The sequence below is a fragment of the Larus michahellis genome, chromosome Z, assembly GCF_964199755.1.
Source record: "Larus michahellis chromosome Z, bLarMic1.1, whole genome shotgun sequence".
Classification (NCBI taxonomy): domain Eukaryota; kingdom Metazoa; phylum Chordata; class Aves; order Charadriiformes; family Laridae; genus Larus; species Larus michahellis.
This window is the reverse complement of record NC_133930.1, coordinates 40,559,705-40,578,900: the sequence shown is the minus strand read 5'-3', so window position 1 is coordinate 40,578,900 and position 19,196 is coordinate 40,559,705. Positions and strand designations below refer to the sequence as shown.

Here is a 19,196-nt window from a genome sequence, read left to right as displayed (position 1 = left end):
GTTTTGTGGCATCTCTGTAGTATTCAGCAGTAACAGGAAAGCAATGTTATTTAGCAGCTTGTAATATATCTGTAGAAAAAGGCAGAGAGAAAATAAACCAATAATCTTTAAGCCACCGTCTCTTTTTTCAGGCAAAAGACCTCTCTTGTCAAGAAATAATGTATAGGTGAGAATATGATTTTATCGGCACCTGTGAATATTGATAAAGCTATTTTTATCACTGTAGTGTCCTCAGGACTGTAAAAATATCCAGAAAAATACTACTGCAACAACAAATGAGATAGAGGCAGAGGGGAGGACGGGAATGACAGTCCAGTTGTTCATCAGATTTCTTAGTTTAACTAGTTGGTTTTCCTTTGGACATTGAAGGAAATGGCTTAGCTGTTACAGGGTTTTATGTATTAACTCATTCAGATACTTCAGTTAGTTCTTAGCATATCCTGTAGAGTGTGGTCTTCTCTATAGCCATTGCAGCCGTGAAAAATAGCAGCAGATGAGAATTCCTTATTTCAGGCTACCATGTGAATGCTGACTGTGTCCTACCAGAACAAGATCACTCTCCTTAGCAGAAAATACTGGCAACAAACTCTAAAGAGCTGTCTGATGGACAGCAGACCAGCAGGATGCACCTTTGCCTGCTTGTCTAAAGCAGTAGAGCATATAGCTAACCTTGCCCCTGTTATTTCCCAGTCTATGATGCGCGAGGAGTGCCGCGTCGGGGAAGGAGGAGCCCCATTTTCTCACCTCGTTCCTGAACATTACTTCTTCAGTCTGGCATTTCCTGTCGCTCCGGCTCTTTCACAGCATTTTTTGCTATGTCTGACATTCTTCTCTCTCCCACACTTGCGTTGGTTTTTGTCTTCCTACTGCCTTTGTGGCCCTTCCAACTTAGTGACAGAGTTTTGCTTCTGAAGATAACTGCTGGGTTTGTGTCTCTCCCGTCTCCTTTTGCACATGCCTTTTTAGACCTGCCTACTGCAGGGTCTGACAGTCTGTCCTGGTCTGCAAACCCCCTAGCAGTGGGAGCAGGCTGCTGGGCGGCCTGCCTTGGTGCCACCTTTACTGCTTCAGTAGAGCTTTTGTGCCTTGATTAGGTGTCTCCTCTGGCTCATGGCTGGGCTTCACCTGTGTTGTTCCCAAGCTGCAAATCACCCAGTATGGATAGCAACTTTTCAGTTGCCAATTCACACCCATTTGCTTATTTCCATTTCAATCTGCTGGTTAAAATTCCCGCTCCATATTCTGCATTGCCATTTACGTTCCGCTGCTATCTATTAGGTCTCTGACAACTGCAGCTTTAAGAGAGACTGAAGTTTAACATCAACGTCTTTTTAGAGCCTTTTTAGCTCAGTTATAGCCAAGATAGGGAAAAGGTAGCTATTAGTCATTTGTAGGTTTGCTGCAGTAGGTAAGATCTGAATCTAAATTATAATGACATTGACCATCGTAAGTTGTGAAATCATAGCCACATTAACATGCAAAGATGGAAAGACAGCAATTTGGCAGTACAGTGGCACAAAAGTGAGAAGAAAACAGAAAATGAACACATTCATAAGATTTTAGGTATTGAAGGAATAGAAGTTGTTTGAGAAGGATAAGGAATGAAGCCATAAATAGGACCAGAGAAAAAAGATAACAAGGGGAGGAAAAAACAGAAGTCATACAGTATTAAAAAAATGTTGCCATGTATCTTTTCCTGTCTATCAGCATATCATAAATTGTGCAAAAGCTGAACTTGAAATCGAAGGACTGCTAGAAGATATCCTAATGCTTTAATGAACAGATCAATAAAAGTGCTACAAATCTGTAGATCTTGATGTTAAATGAGTTGTTATGATTAGCAGCTCTGAAAATCATTCCTAAACACATTTTATCATGTGACCAAGACGGAATTCACCTGTTGTAAGATGCTTTGTTAAAACATTTGATTTCAGCTAGTATAGTATGGTACTAAGTATCATCATCGTTGTACGTGTCAGCATTCATACACACAGAGAAACAAATCCATTAAGGAATGCAGAAAGCTGACAGTATTACAGAGAAGCCAAGTAGAAAACAGGAAATAGCCACTGAAGTTGAGAAGTTAGCTCAGTTGCAGAACTAGTGGTTATTACTAGTTCTAGTAATTACTAGTAAGAGCAATCCAAGGCATTTTAGCATGTTTAGTAATTACTAGTAAGAGCAATCCGAGGCATTTTAGCATGTCTTCATTGGGAAGCAAATGTGCATGATGAGGTGTAGACTATAATAGTAGGAGGGGAGTACTCACAACTCCACTGGAGAACCTCAGTAGGGTGTAAAATGTAAAACTTCCTAAAGATTTTCTGCTTCTGATCCTGCAACCTCTACCCTGTTAACTACTCTCAGAGCATTAGCGTATTTCCTGAAAGTGCAGATGGCTGCACTGAGTGTAAGGTGCAAGCCGCTTTTTCAAGTGCTGTTCATGTGCCAATTGCATCACTTGGAGCCGCAGGTATTCTGATGAATGGTCTTGACAGCACAGTAAGGCAGGAGAATGGTCACTGTGAACCACACATGCTGGAAGCAAAACTGGTTTTAAAGTGAGAAAAACAAAAACTGAGGTTTCTCAAGGAATAATTAATTGCTCAATGAAAGTGATAGGTGGGAATCAGGTCCCAGATCTGTCACTAGGCCTAGCATTTTAATAAATTTTTTGAAGTACAATTTTCAAACAAAATATATTTTCAGGTTCTGCTTAAGGATCTTTTACATCAGATCGATTTAACTCCTGCTTTCTCTGCTGGCATTACCTTGTTACAGTGCATTTGTAGTGTTTGTTCAGCAGTGGTTGTTGATTAACAGATTGTCTAGATGTTATTTGTAGAATATTAAACAACATTTATTAAGAGCAGAGAGATCAGGTAAGTTTAAAGAAGCCTTCTAAATGCTAATACTGATCTGAACTTATGTAGCTCGTGTCCAGACCTTGTGATCTTCCAACACTGATGGAGGAGCACCCATCACATAGGCTCCCCAACTCCGTGTTGTTAATTCCAGTAATTTTCCACTGGCTCGATAAAGATTAAGCAGCGCTGAGCTAGGCACATAACAGGAGAGCCCCTGCTCTGAGGGCAAGACCATATGGTGGTATGTGAATGCAACACCAAAGCAGAGCAATAGATGTAAAGTGGCACGTTATTTCTACCTTAGAATCTGTTATTCTCTACCTGCTTTTGCACACAAAATACTGAGTTAAGAGAATATTATTAAAATGGTAATACTAGGAAATGCATAGTCCCCTGTAAGAGGCATAGTTGGAGACAGTGCTATTTCATGGGTGCAGTCAGACAACACTGCCCTAAAGAATTGTCTCCTGTCCATGTCCGTGCCATAGAGTTGTTATGTCGTGTGGGGCAGGTCACTAGGAGTCCGCAGCTGCTTGAATCACACATGTCCTTCTCCTCTGACCCCTGTGTGATTTGTTCTGTTTCTGGATGCCAAAGTGAAGCCACTGGGGTCTGACTATGTTAGTATTTTTCAGTGGCAGCTAGTCATGAGGATCAGTAGTGGCATATAAAAGATGTTATAAAATGCTACATATTCAGAAAAAAAAAAGCCAAAGCTTATTAGGCATCACATATCAGGAACTCACCATTAATGGACGCTTTCAAAGTTAATTTGTCTGTTTCTCTTTTGTAACAGTGAATAATTCCTTATCTTTAATTCATGAAGCTGTTGTCCAAGGTATGTTAAATAATGTTTGGAAATGCCCAATACTCAGGTGATTAGCAGCTCTGAAAAGCCCCAGAAAGGACTGATTGTCCTGTCGTTAGAGCAGTGTTTGAATAGTCTACAGTTAATAATGCTTGAGGATGCAGAAAGGACAAGATAAGGTATGAAATATCTGGTTGCACTGTCTTTCATGTTGCATCCTATGACCTACTGGTGACAGAGCTCTAGGAAAAGACTTTGGGGAGCTCTGGAATCTGCTGCAGGCAGCATCGTCCTGGCATGTGTTCCTAAGACCCCGTTTCAACAAGACATCTAGGTTTGGGACATAAATCCAATTTCCCTCATTCTGTATTGAGATGCCTTTTTAATTTATGTGGCTGGAACTCACAGAGAACTGAAGAAGCCTGGAGGCCTGGATTCCTTCCATCAGCCTTCCTCATCCATAGGCATATACACAAGGCTGCTGAAATAGCCTAGTGAATCCCATTATCACCCATCTATTTACTTACATATGTGCCTCCATGGCTCCCTGCAGCCTGTCCTGGCTTTGCCTGCTTCTCTTGCGCTCAGACACAGGGAGGGAGCTGGCAAGGAGTCAAGACAGACAGCCTGTGGCTGCTGAGCAGCAGTGAAAACAGCGGCGTGTGCTTAAGAATATCAGCTTTTATTTTTTAACAGATAAGAGCAGACAGGAGAGCCTACTACTATGAGTAGCTACCTGGAAAATATTGAGGCTTACAGTATAGACTGAAGTAGAGGAACAAGGAAAAAGATGGCTAGATAAACAGGTAGTAAACACTAAAGTTGATTGGAGACTAGGAAACTTTTTCATAAAGAATGTTTAAAAAATTTATTCAGTGGCCCAAAGCAATAACTTTAACATGTTTTCAGTTGGCATACTGAAATGCAAACAATTTAAATCTTCTGGCTAGAACACAGGGTTTTCCTACAGAAAGAATATTTCCTCTTACAGGCATGCCTAACTTTTTCATCCAACTTTGGTGCTGAAAATGGAATAAAAAATCAGCACATGGAAAAAATCAAGTAACAGTATAATCAGTAAAAGAAGCTTTAAATATGATGAGTGAAGTGTGAAAAACTAGGAAGTTAGGACTTTTACTAATTTTTAGCAATGGTTTGTTCTGTGGCTCTTGAGAAAGCAAGCAACATGGTTTTCTGTAAAATGGGAATATCAGCATGTGTTTATCTACTGTGCAGCAGTATGACAATGATTAGTTAACATTTGCACAGATATTGATTAATAAAGCTTTTGGCTCAAACAAAGCACCACAGATTGGGGTTTTTTTGGTTTTTGGTTTGCATCTAGAGATGGGAATAAAAGTCTCATGCTATGCATAAATTCCAGTGCTCAGTCTATAGATTTTTCCTGAACAAATTTTGATTAAGAGCTACCAAATAAATAGCAATAGAAACACAGTTAATTTTAGTATACTAACATATGGTTGCTAAATGCAGCTCTCCGGAGGTTATAAAATTAATCCATTTTTACAAGTCACCTGTATACAGTATGATTATTTTACACAGCTGTGCATAAAAGTAATGATTTTTTTCTAGTCCCAGTTATCCTGGAGTGGATTCCTTCCAGTATGCTCATTTTCTTGCTAAGTGGATGTTGTTGAAACACAGCCTCTGACAGATATTGACTGAATCCTGCACAGTGTATGTCACTTTGATTTGTTGCATACTCCGCTACAGTTCAGGGATCATTAATTCTGCTGAACCTAAAAAATTCACACTGTAGTCTCCTTTATCTCTGAGTAAGCAACTGTAGAAATTTTTGTTTATTTTCTGGAAGTTTTGAAGTATAGGACTAGTTGTAGGAAGTAATTTTGGAGTGTGTTTTTAGTGGGTGCATTTCCAATGGGTTTCTTCTTGTCTTAGTGCACAGTCTAGTTGGTTTTTGGGGATTGATGGTCCGAGTTTCTTTCTCTGTTTCATTCTGTGTATTTTCATCAAACTTTCTTCAGACTAAGCCCACATTTTGTTAGATTTTATTTTTCAACTTTATATAATAATGCTTTACTTCCTATAGCATCTTCTTTTGTCTATAGATGCAGTTGATATTCAAGTATGTCCAACAGTTCTCCGATTTTGCTTGTAGAACATTTCTACCTGTCTTACATGGATGATAAGCGTCAAAATGCAAACACATGCACATTAAATTAGGATTTGTTATTAGTCCATTAGCATTAATGGTCTCTGAAATAACACATCTCAGTTATAACATAGTTTATAGCATTACGTCCATAACGAGAAGAAACATCCTCTACTTAAAACAAAGGAAAGAATTAATATATTCTGTCTTTTCTGGGCACTCCAAGAACAAGTAACGATTTCAGAAAGTAGGTACTTGCTGTTATTTTAAAACATGCTATTGTAGAAAGGATCTGTGAACTTCTTATTTCTAGCTTTTTCTGAACAGAAATGGAACAGCAACTACAGGCCACAAGCTTGGAGCACACATACATTACATATGAAAGAAAGGGAAAGATGTTTTATTTGGATATGAATGCAGAACATCAAAACAGTTTCTGTTCTAAAAATGGAATAATGTGTCAAGTGTTTAGCTGTGATAACAGAATGGGTTTTGCTTTTCTTTTATATGAGGTGAAGTGAATGTTGGAGTAGCTACAGAGATGGATGAAAGCAAAACACCCCTTATAAGTCAGCTATCTGGTGAGATATTTTGGCTTTAAATTCATATAAATTTCTGTAGCAGAGAATTGAAAACTGAAGAGGAATATAGCAATTAAGAAAATACTTTGTGTCAACTCTTCCTTCATGTAAATTCCCATTTGTGGAGTGCTTGAAGATTTGCTTTACACTCCACTTCAGAGGCTTTTTATCGCTTCTGAGAACGCAAGAGGGTCATTCTCCTTTTGTCCAGAAGAGGTTAGGCATCCTCCAGGTGGAGCAATCAACGCGCTGTTAGAGCCATCAGTAGGTTGCCTCTGGGAAGGTCAGAGATGGGCTTACAGAAGGTGCTGCCTAGTCTGGCCTTGGCTTGGGAAAACACCTCACCCTGCCTCATCATAAGGGCGCTTTCAGATGGAGCCATGCTGAGAGTCAGCGGACAGGCGTTACTGGGTGAACGCCAAGGGCTTTTTCATACCTTCCAAGGAAAATACTGTACTGTCATGTCCAATCCCTCAAGTTCGCGTTTCTCCTTTCCTGGTCTCTGAGCTTGCATAAGGGCGGTGTTACAGAGTAGGGATGGGAGGGGTTCAACGGAAAAGTACTTTGTGCTGCCCTTGTTCTGCAAAAGCAACTGACTCAAGGAGGAACTTGAGTTCCCTTGCCTCATTCTTGTACCTAAAATTTCACAGTTCATGCATTCTTCCTTGAAACAGCTCAGTTTTTCACTGCAAACCAGTAAGACAGTGGGCTATGAGCAGGACTTTTACTTCATCCAAGACCAGTGTGTACGCGTGTAATGTGTGTAATTTGGGAATATGAAAAAAGCCAGATGTCTAATCTCTGAATAACCTTTTCATTGTACTTCATCTCCCCTCCTCCCATGTAGTTGCCAAAACAAGCATGTGTTACCACCTATCCCCAGGGTGCTCAGCCTCCTGAGCTGGAAGATAAGGATGGAGAGCAGAACAACCCACCCATAATCCAGGAGGAAGTAGTCAATGATCTGCTTCTGCACCTAGACGTACATAAGTCTATGGGCCGGATGGAATTCACCCAAGAGTACTCAGGGAGCTGGTGGGAGAGCTCACCAAGCCTCTCTCCATCATTTATCAACAATCCTGGTCAACAGGGGAGGTACCAGATGACTGGAGGGTGGCTAATGTGACGCCCATCTACAGGAAGGGTCGGAAGGAGGATCCGGGGAACTACAGGCCTGTCAGCCTGACCTCGGTACCAGGAAAGATCATGGAGAGGATCATCTTGAGTGAGCTCTCATGGCGAGTGCAGGGCAGCCAAGGGATCAGGGCCAGCCAGCATGGGTTTAGGAAAGGGAGGTCCTGCTTACCCAACCTGATCTCTTTCTATGACCATGTGACCCGCCTTCTGGATGCAGGGATGGCTGTGGACGTTGTCTATCTGGACTTTGGTAAGGCCTTTGACACTGTCCCCCACAGCATTCTCCTGGAGAATCTGGTGAATCATGGCATAGACAAGTGTACTCTTCACTGGCTAAAAAACGGGCTGGATGGCCATGCCCAGAGAGTTGTGATTAATGGGGTGAAATCCTCTTGGTGGCCGGTCACCAGTGGTGTCCCTCAGGGCTCAGTTTTGGGGCTGGTTTTGTTTGATGTCTTTATCAGTGATCTGGATGAGGGGATTGAGTGCACCCTCAGTAAGCTTGCAGACGACACTAAACTAGGTGGGAGTGTTGATCTGCTTGAGGGTAGGAAGGCTCTACAGAGGGATCTGGACAGACTGGATCGATGGGCCAAGGCCAACTGTATGAGGTTTAATAAGGCCAAGTGCTGGGTCCTGCATTTCTGTCACAACAACCCCAAGCAACGCTACAGGCTTGGGGAAGAGTGGCTGGAAAGCTGCCCGGCAGAAAAGGACCTGGGGGTGCTGGTGGACGGCCAGCTTAACATGAGCCAGCAGTGTACTCAGGTGGCCAAGAAGGCCAACAGCATTCTGGCTTGTATCAGGAATAGCGTGGCCAGCAGGAGCAGGGAAGTGATCGTGCCTCTGTACTCGGCATTGGTGAGGCCTCACCTCGAGTACTGTGTTCAGTTCTGGGCCCCGCTGTACAAGAGGGACATTGAAGTGCTGGAGCGTGTCCAGAGGAGAGCTACCAGGCTGGTGAGGGGTCTGGAGACCAGGTCATGTGAGGAGAGGCTGAGGGAGCTGGGCATGTTTAGCTTGGAGAAGAGGAGGCTGAGGGGAGACCTCATTGCCCTCTACAACTACCTGAAAGGAGGTTGTAGAGAGGTGGGTGTTGGCCTCTTCTCCCAAGTGAATAATGACAGGACCAGAGGAAATGGTCTGGAGTTGTGGCAGGGGAGGTTCATGTTAGATATTAGGAGGAATTACTTTACTGAAAGAGTGTTCAGGCACTGGAACAGCCTGCCCAGGGAGGTGGTTGAGTCACCATCCCTAGAGGTGTTTAAGAAAGGTCTAGATGTGGCACTTCAGGGCATGCTCTAGTGACAGAGGTTGTTGGTTGTTTGGTTGGACTCGATGATCTTAAGGGTCCTTCCCAACCATGAAGATTCTGTGATTCTGTGATTAATATGAGCTGAGGTGATTTTATCTATGTCATTCCTTTTACTAATCATGCTTTGAAACCTGATAAAAACCTTCAACATCTTCTGAAAATTAGTAGTATAAGAAGTATAAAAATATTTTTCTGCATAAAGGGAAAGGCATGGAAGAAACATTATTGACTTATTTAGGAAAAGTGGTTGGCAGTTGTGGGCTCCACTTCAGATTAAACTTTTGCCTTGATGAGTACAGAAGCCTGGAAAATGTATATATACAATTTAAAGCCTGGCTGGTGAGCCAGTTGTGGGTTGAAACGGAGGGATTCACTTTAGAAAGGTGATGGTCACCGTTGAATTAGTGTTGCTCTCTTTTGCAGGTTGTAGGTACTCATTTATAGCAAGCCATTGTAGAGATTGTTTCAGACTAAAGAAATTAACTTCTTGATATGTCAAAGCTGCTGAGCAGCTTGGGAAACTGGTGATACATCACATATGACACCAGGGTGAGGCAGCACAGCCCATAGGTATTATGACATATTGCTGTGAATATTCAGAGCTGCTCTTTCCAAAATAGCAGAATGATGCTGTATCTAGAAAAGTCAGGAAGGATAACTTTTTATTCTGAGAAATACTGATTTGAGCGGACACTAAGAATTATTTAAAGATTATTAATTTATTGAGCTGTAAGAATGTCTGAACCAAGAAAGAGCAAGGAAAGTATTTTGGCTTCCAGCCTCTCTCTCCTCCTTTCATAAGATCTGTCTCTGATCCACCTTTGAGAAACAGGGGTTTTTTAGCTACCTCTGAACAAGTATGTAGACTTGAATTATCAAAGCAAATATGCAGTAACTTGATTCCCAGTGCAGCTGATCCTTAAATGACTGGTCTGTGTACCACATAAAAGAAGTCATTTATGACACAAAAAGCTTATTTGACTTTGACCTCTGTTCCAAGTGAAAGAACCTTTTTTTTTTTATCGATCCAGTAAATCATACCTGCTTAGAATGGACCTTTCTGAAGTAACTTAATTTACTTCTTCAACAAGGAGCATTCATGGGGCTTTGATCAGCCTGGTCTAGTGGGAGGTGTCCCTGCCCATGGCAGGGGGATTGGAACTAGGTGATATTTAAGATCGTTCCAACCTAAACCATTCTATGATTCTATGATTAAAAGGAAGAAAAAAAGTGGTTTATTTTTCTAATATTTTCGCCACATCATCCATTGCATCAATTGCACCTGTGTGGAAGGCAAGGAATTTTGTAAGCATGATTTTGGAAGTATGTGAGGTAGTCTGTGGGAAAGGAAGAGGAGGTAGTTGCTTAATTTAAGTTTCTGGAGTCCATCTTGTATTACTAGGGTTCCTGCTGAGATCTGTTGAGGGCTTGTGCACAGCCAGAAATTGCTCTGCAAAGTGCTGAGATGCTCAGCATAGCATGCTTTCAAAATCCGTCAGAAAATGGGGAGCTGTGTCTGTAGAAGAGAAACTTTGTCCATATCTTGCTCGTTCTCGCACTGATGGGGACTGTGCAGCTGTATGTTGAGGTACAATGTCACAGAAGCCATGCGCTGTGACTAGCTTTCTAAACCCACCAGATATGAAAGATACCTGTATTGCCTATTGATTTATGACTGAACAAATATTAACTATGGCTTTTAAAAAATATGAACTTTCACTGAACATAGAGTATGTATGTCTGGCAAGGAATCTTTATTCTGTTTGGGTAAAGCACGAGGGATATGGGAAACTATGACTAGCTCCAGGGTCAGACTCCGTCTTCTCCAAAAAGCCTCTTGACTGTTTATTTGACAGCAAATGAGAACCTGACACAATGTAGAAAAAAAAAAAAAGAAAATACAATGGATAACCTTGTGTCAGCAGTACTTTTGGTAACTGGGCTTGAACTGATTTTTAACTGTGTGCCTTGTCCCAGATCTTTCAGGACCACAGACTCTTGCTTCCCAAATCAAATATCCCAAAATGAACGACATGGATTATTGACATTAAAAACACTGTACCATCAAAATAATTCTCAAACAAGTTCTGATGCTGTTTACTTATTAATCCCTACACGAGGGGTATATTTTTAGTATCTTGTGCATAGCAGTAGCTGTATTTCGGTAGAAATTCAAACAAAAGGATGTGAAACATATCTATCTTTCAGTCCCCTAGAAATGGACCATTCTTGCAAGCACAGCTGTAATATAGAAATCTGGTTTAACTCAGCTGCAGTGGTCCCACTGAAAGCAGAAAAACATGTGAAATTTGCGTCATGAAGGTGTAAGAGATTCTAGAGAAAGCAGCAATGCCAGCTCAGAGTACATACACATTTTAAAATAAAGATGCCACAGGGAGAAACGCGGTGTTGAGACAATCCTAGAAATTTCATAACTTAGGATAATTCTGTCCCAGGCATTGCAAAAATTTCAGGCAACTCTCAAAATTCTGAATTAATTACTAGTGGGAAATTGCTTTTTTCAGATTATAATTGTCACTATTTCTGTATATAAAGTTCAGTCATGCTCTTATCATACAGAGGAGAAGATGATCTTCGTGCTGCTCAGACATTTTTACAGGCTTAATGCAGAGAATAGTCTCTTTTAAATACAGAAAGCCTGAAAATTCACTGTCCTCCTGTAACTTACTCTTCACACAACTTGAAAGAAGAGCATTTCCTTTTACATAATTTCCTGCAGTGATTTCTGAAGCTTGTTCAGTGAGGGATTGTCATTTGGTGTGATAAGGCTGTAGGAGATTTTATAAATGAATGGTTTAAATATTAGTATCAAATCCCTGTTCTGTCTGGCCAGACTATACACCCTTGAGTACCCATGAATCATCATCTGAGTAGTCCTGAGCTGCTTTAATCTGAGAACTTTTCATAGTTTTATATTGGGAAAGGTTAATAATGCCCCAAATAAAATCTTAATCTGAATTTAACATGGATTCGAAGTTTTCACCCTGTCCCCACACTGTTTCCACCACTATGTTTTCTTACCTTATCCGGCTGTTACTTATGGCACTTCATTAGAATTCAGATTTGTCTCTGCTAAGTGCAGATGAATAAATTAGAGTTCATTACACATAATTTACTATGAATTGAACAGACACCAAAAAAAAAGCCAAAGACTCTAATGACTTATTTACATTTTCTGAGTAAATTGTGATGATATTCTGTGTATCGGTTTTCTGTACGGCTTCTGAACACAGATGATGCTACAGAGCAGAAATGAAGGAAATGGTACATTACAGACAATTTGTGCCGTACAGTTTATTCATGAGCAGGATACTTTGATCAAATTTCTTTGCTGCTCTACTGTGTACCCAAAGAGAAGGAATATTTCAAGCATTATTTGACATTAATTAGACATATTCCAGAATTGGCGTGTTTTGTAGAAATCATTAAGCAGTTAGTCTCTGTATTTGTGAAAGATGTACTCTACAATATGTGGGGATAAATCTAGTAAAATTAGCACGATTAATATGTGTCTGTTTTTATTGAGACAAGGCCTGCTCATGAGTTGAGCAGCACAAATATATTTGACCCTAGCATTACATTGCCTGTATTCTCCATGGTTCATGGGAAAGTTGGGAGTTCACTTGCTTGCCTGTCTGTATTGGGAATTGGATGGGATGGGACTAGAGGTAAAGATCTTCCGCAACTTTAAGCACGGTGAAGCCTTTGCCTCACTTACAGGCAGGACTACGTGTACATATTTATATGTAATCTACATGAAATTAATAAGAAATCACAGAAACTATACTCATACTCTAATGGCCAGAAGAATCTTGTCTGCACACAGTAAAATAATAAGGGTATTCCTCACAGGGAAAGCAAGGGTGGGAAGAAACTGCAGGAGAAACAAGCCGAGCCTATTCAGACTCGTTCAGCTGAGTCTTTCAGAATGGCGCTAGCTGGTGCTGTGGCAGGAAAAATTACCTTCTTTGCTCTAATCACAGCTCTGTTAATCACAGTGTAAAAATTGTCTGTTCTTCAGCTTTTGTAAAAAAAAAACATTATTTTTTAAAAACAAAGAGTTTGGAACAGGAATATAGACAAAAATGCTATACCTGTTCTGATAAAATACATGAAGCTTTTTTGGAGTCGTACATTTTTACTGCAAATAGTTTGGAACCTGTCAAGTGTGTCCTGAAATGTTGTTTCCTATCTGCAATTGAACCATCCTTCCAGCAAGCAATTTGTAAAAGACTTGAATAGAAAATAGACATGAAAACAGTTCAAGTCAATTCACTTTAAACATTAAACACCTTTGTTATTATTTTCACCACTTAATGCCTTTTACTTGTCTTCCTTAAGTATGTTAAATGTAATTTCTTAGTATCTCTCTAAAAATGGAGTCTAGGTGGGATATTTTGCAACGTTTTAGACTTTGAAAATCTGTAATGTAGGGTTTGTTCTCACTTTCGTGCTTTGTGTAGTCTTTCAGTGCAGGACATCAACTGCTGCGGTATTACAAAATGACTGATTTGGGTCAGAATTGCTCTAAGATACAAATGATATCAAAAGAATTAAAAACCTCACTCATGGTCTCATTTTTGCTATAGAGGAACTGTATGTACAACAATGAAAGTACTGCTATGGAACTCTTAATTGTGGTGTGCAGTTTGCAAAGAGTAGATGAAGCTCCCTGCAATGGTGTTTGTGGTTTGCCAGATGACAAAACACCAACTTAATTTGTATAAAATGAGAAACATTGCTGTTTGCCAGCCTGTTGTTATTTAGTGCTATGTCTTGATCCAAGTAAAAGCAGATACGTGTGACCTATAGTCTCCAAAGGCTGCATAGACGTGTAAGGGGTAAGAACTGCACAGTGGAACTACAACAGCTGTGTCCATTTCTCACTTGCATCAATTTGTGATCAGACTTCTGAACTGGCTATGTTGAGGAAAATTCCATTTCTGTGTGAGACCACACGAGCTGTATTGATAGCAAAGTCAATCTCTGCATCTCTTTAAGATTTTGCTTTGTATTTTACCTCTCAGGTTGGTACAAGAGGATGTGGGAATGGACATCCCCTATGCTGAGGGTGTATTAAGCCCCAGTTCTACAGAGATGAGACCCGGTGAGAGAAGCTCTTACTTATTTTCTTAATTATATCTTATTCCCTTGGTATTTAATTATGCAGTGAGAAGGATGTTTCTGTGCTGGTAAAGAATCAATTCAGTGTTAAAAAGAATCAGTGTAAAGTTTGCTTTATTTAGTCGATTTTCTTCTTCACTTGAGAAATTATAATTGCGGTGTGCCATTTTCTCTTGTGCATTGTTGTCATCACTCGTTTAGTCCTTGTGAAGTTTAAGTAGTCTCTATTATTTATCTCATATTTGACTACTGTCTAAGTGAACTAGGTTAGCATTAGAATACTTCAGACTGAATAGCTTGAAATGTGCCATACAATGCAGTGTCAAGGGGCAAAGCCATACCTGGCTTTCGTCTTGTTGAAGGCAGTTTTTATTTAGGACCAATTAAGAGACTCAGAGGTATTTTTATTTCTGTTACCATATTGAATAAGATATTGTATAGTTAAAACCAAAGTCATAGCTACTTGCAAATCAGCACCATTCGAATAGTCACAAGTGAGTAAGAAAATAAATATTTACAGAGTATTTTCACTCGTATGAGCTTCTCCAGGACTCAGCAACATCTTGGTTCATAACTAAAATGATTTGTATATTGCTCTTTTAAATTCTTAAACATTGTGGGTCAGGGTATGTCCAAGGCTTGATTTTTGTCTGTGGATTGCAAAAAAGTGAATCTGGATTTTGCATAATTTAAGAGCTCGCAGCTACGTCTGCCATTGCTGTAGATGCTTATTTTATTTTTTTAAATATTAATGTTGATATTTGCATTTTATGTTAAGCGGTCTTAAATGCTTGGTGTTACTAAAATTGAGCTGTCACAATGTGTTTGAAGGTGATTCTTAGGTATCTGGGAGGCATGTTGTATGCAGAGGAGATAAAATTCTTTTTTTCTTGCCCTTTTTTCAGAACCTCCCAATTCTCTTGATCTTAACGGTTCCCATCCCAGAAGGATAAAGCTCACTGCTCCAAATATCAATCTCTCTTTGGACCAGAGTGAAGGGTCAGTACTTTCTGATGATAATTTGGATACTCCAGATGAAATTGACATCAATGTAGATGACCTTGACACTCCTGATGAAGCAGACTCTTTTGAATACACTGGACAAGGTAATGTTCTAGGTTGAAAATGTAGGGTTCATCTCTGTTTCTTTACTGCTTATGTGATCAGCGTCATGTCTGTCAAGATACGAATATGCTTAAAGCATTTGGGAGTTAATGCTAGGAGTCCAGATATTTTTACTGTCTGATATTTTATAACCATTCTTCCCCTGTGTAAAGTAATGCATTTCTACTTATGCAGAGAGCTGAAGGAAATAGTACAGCTGATCAAATAAAATAAGAAGACCTACCTAGAGAGAATCAAACTCCAAGTCCTGTCTTTGTCCAGTACCATAGGACTTTCCTGAAAAGAGTTGTCCAAGAAGCAGAAAGCAGTTGTAGAGAACACTATAGCTAACCATACCTTTGTACACCTCTGGCCAGCTCTAGATTACAGTTACATCAGTAGTAATTAGGTATATAAACTGGTGCAAAATATGTTGGCTGACATAAGCTGCACCAAAGAGCTTGCAACGTATAAATGAAGTAGACACAGCGTGGTGGGAGAGGTCTTTTATTAGTGAGAAGGGTCTTTTTACATCCATGGAAAGCTGAAACATGGAAGGTGTGTGCATGGCATGGTAAAGATAGCTCGGGTGGTGGAACAACAGAATTCCTCTTTCCACCAATTTAAATATGCTTTCTCATCAGGCCTAGTTGTTCACTGTATAGATACATACTGAAGTGCATAATGGACACTTCACTCTTCCTGTAAAATTGCTCTGCATTGTCTCACTCACTTTACTTACCCTCATGATGTACAAAATAGGGTGTTAACACTCACTGCTTGCTAGTACCTGAAGAACCGTATAAGAACTGTGTTCATTAATGTGAATACATAAAGATCATAAGCTATTTGAGGGGAAAATGAGTGTTACCATTTTTGCAACCTACAACAGAAAGAAACTTTAAAAATGGATCAATTTAAACGGAATTTTCCCTTGCATTCACATTCTCTATTGCTAGTGAGGTCACTGTAATTTAAAAATTTATCCTCTTTTGAGCATACAAGAACAGTTGCATCAGTTTAAGTGATGTTGCTAAAGAGGCATTACTGTGTACTCAATCATGCATGAGCGTCTCTAATGTCACTTCTCATTAGAAGGCTGATTTCCTTATGGGTATCTGCAGAGCATAGTGATGAGTTGCTTGATGGTTAGAATATTTTGTAGCAAAGGTTAAAACTAGCGCGCACACACACACACGCATACACGCGCTCACACACAGAGCAGCCTGTGCTTGCAGTTTTAGACTGTTGTGGCCACTGTGTGAGAGCAAAAATCTCTGTCGGCAGTGGAACAGATTTTGCCTTTAAGCCCTCAAGCAAATAAATTCAACTCCAGTGATTTTGGTGGCAGTTATATTTATGGCAGGCATTTCTCCACAGCTTTTTTTGTTGCTTTCTACATGTGATGATTCATCTCTTTGCTAAGATTGGACCAGTTTCCCCAAACTCCTAAGTGAAGAAGAGCTCAAGGTGCCTGTGTTTTTGGTGACATTTTTACAGTTGTGTAGTGTGACTTTAGACATACTTAATCGGAAAAATGTCCTCCACTTAGATGACCCAGAAACAGAGGGTAGAAAAGGGGAAAAAAAAAATCACAGTTTATCAAAATAGGCCAGCAATAAAATAAGTAGGCTATATATTACAGGAATCGGATAGCTAAGAGTATAGTCATAAGAACTGGTGCAGAATGGTTTATTTGCATGGTAAATAGCCTTTGTTACCTTTGTACTTCTGTGACTCTACTGTTAACCAGTATGCGCTCTGCTGTTGCCAGCACTCATAATCTCCCACAGATCAGTGTTTCTAGGCGGTTGTGCCAAACCCAGGGAAGTAAATACTGAAAAGACATAACTGTTGTGATTGTAGAGAACAGTGATTTTTAGCCTGTGAATTCAGCTCACACTGCTGAAGGTCCATTTGAACTGTAAAAGGTAACTGAGAAAAGCAAGACTGTTGTCATTATTCAGGGTTCCACCTCATTGCTGGAAAACTCTAATACAAGAAATATTGAAACCCATTGGTTTAAAAGAATGGTCAAGAAGGATCATCACAACTCCAATGTGCAAGAAAATAGATGAGAGCAGAAATACTAAAGTACTTGTCTTAAACTTGCACCTAACTTATTTAGGGATTGGTCGATCATCACTTTCACAGGGGTTTTTTTGTCACTAATACCTTGCATTTAAACATTCCCTTTCAGAACCTTCTCTTGTTTCTGAAATGAGCTTTTTATATTATTACATTATATGACATAAAAATTGCATTTCTGAAAACCGTATGTGCATATTAGGTGGAGGCCTACCGCCAGATCAGTGATTTTTGGAATGTAAAAGAGTGTTTATTATTTTGTCTGCAGATGTTTATTTTCTTCCTGAATTTCACACACTGGTGCATCTTTTTCTGCAAAATCAACACACCACGTAGTAAAGCATAGCCACTTCTTCAGGAGGAGGTGATTTACTACCATTTCTATAAAAAATAATTAATTTGGACAGTTCCAGCATTGTAAGTTTTATCAGGATCTCTTTTCATAGTTTTTCATCATTTGCAGTTTCACCACCAAAAAAAATATTATCAAACGCCAAACACAATTTGGGGTAGTTACCTAGTCCAGCCTCTTTTCACTAAAGCTATTCTGCCAGCTACAGTTCTCTCCCTCAGCCATGTTCTTTCCACCCTCTGAGCAAACAGCTGACTAAACAGTTTCCCTAGGCTGTTCTGATAATCCCATCTATCTATTCTGAAAGCACCTGAGCTGCATAATAGCGTCTCATGAGGACTCTATATCCGTAAAGGAATGGACCACCTTGTGATGACCTGTCAAAGTTTGCATAGCTTGACTGTATGCGTGTCATTTTCATATTGTTTCCTGTGGCACCTCTACAGGATTAACATCATACAAAATTGCATTAAGATATCCAGGTTTGGAGGGAGCAGGGTTATACATTTTGTAAACTTATTCCCAACATCACGGACTATGTGATATTTCAAAACTGAATGCTAAGTATATTGTTAAACATCATGAGCATTGTACCCTGAGAAGGCGTGAATACATACTTCAGCTCCACAGTATATAATCTGCTGATCAGCAACTGGTAAACCAATTTGAAATAGTATACTTGAAAAAAAAAATCACCTTTTGCAGTCTGTTCTTCTTCCTAGCCTTAAATCTCTTCAAACTCCCTTTATTTGCAGTTCCTAAGGAAAAAAAGGCTTATGTGGTCACATTATATATGCACATGTATGTATTTCTTGATCCTCCATCCCTGTTTCCACCATTAATACAATTTTGTTTGAATATGTTTTTAACTCATTGGCTGGTAAGGCAGTGAGGTAGGAGGTGAAATATTATTGCTTTCTTGCAACATTCCAGGAGGTGGGAATCAAGTAAAGAAAAGAATTGGTGATAAACTCATTCCATTTTTGTGAGTAGTTCAAGAACCAGCATTAACCAAAGAAGCATCCCAAGATAGACCAAGACATAGAAAGGTTTTAGGGCTTCTATGAAACATTGTGTTCTTCACTTCTTCTTGTAATTTAAAATAACTTCTTTTGGTTTATTCCTAACTTTTGTAGATCTCTCTAGTATTTTCAAATAAGATGTCTGATCAGCTTTTTATGTACACACGTGTATGTCACTATGTATGTCACTATATCTTTGTTCACTGCCACCTCACTTGCTGACATACATGGTGAAATTCTGGTCTTGCTTACAACTGCAGAGACAGAATAATACTTTAAAAAGAAGAGTTGATTTTATTTGTTTGCTTCAAATACGTGTAATGCATAAAATGTATATAATCCTTACTATGAAGATAAATTAATAATAAGCACGCAGCATCGAGGCACAGATGGTTCAGCAAGAATAATAGTACAAAAAAGGGATTATTTTTTTCCCATGGAAAAAACAGTATGTTGTAACAATAACTAAAGAAGGAAATTAAATAATTCCAGCTGTGGACAGAATCACTTTTCATGTCACTTTTTCTGTAACCAGCTATTAAGTTTGAAGAACTGGAATGCAGTTAAATTTGTTGTTAAGGGCCATCTTGTCAATGTGCAATGGAAATGTAGATTTTGTTAATTCACAGCTTTTCTGAAACTA

The 19,196-nt window shown here is 39.5% G+C and overlaps 1 protein-coding gene across 4 annotated transcripts in view; it reads left to right on the top strand.

Moving 5' to 3' along the window:
• PRUNE2 (prune homolog 2 with BCH domain) overlaps positions 1-19,196 on the top strand; it is a 145,307-nt gene that overhangs the window by 104,452 nt on the left and 21,659 nt on the right. For all 4 annotated transcript variants that reach the window (XM_074569594.1, XM_074569596.1, XM_074569595.1 and 1 more), the window contains exons 10-11: positions 13,891-13,970; positions 14,893-15,093. In XM_074569594.1, the coding sequence (XP_074425695.1) occupies positions 13,891-13,970; positions 14,893-15,093 (281 nt within the window). The remainder of the gene's footprint in view (positions 1-13,890; positions 13,971-14,892; positions 15,094-19,196) is intronic.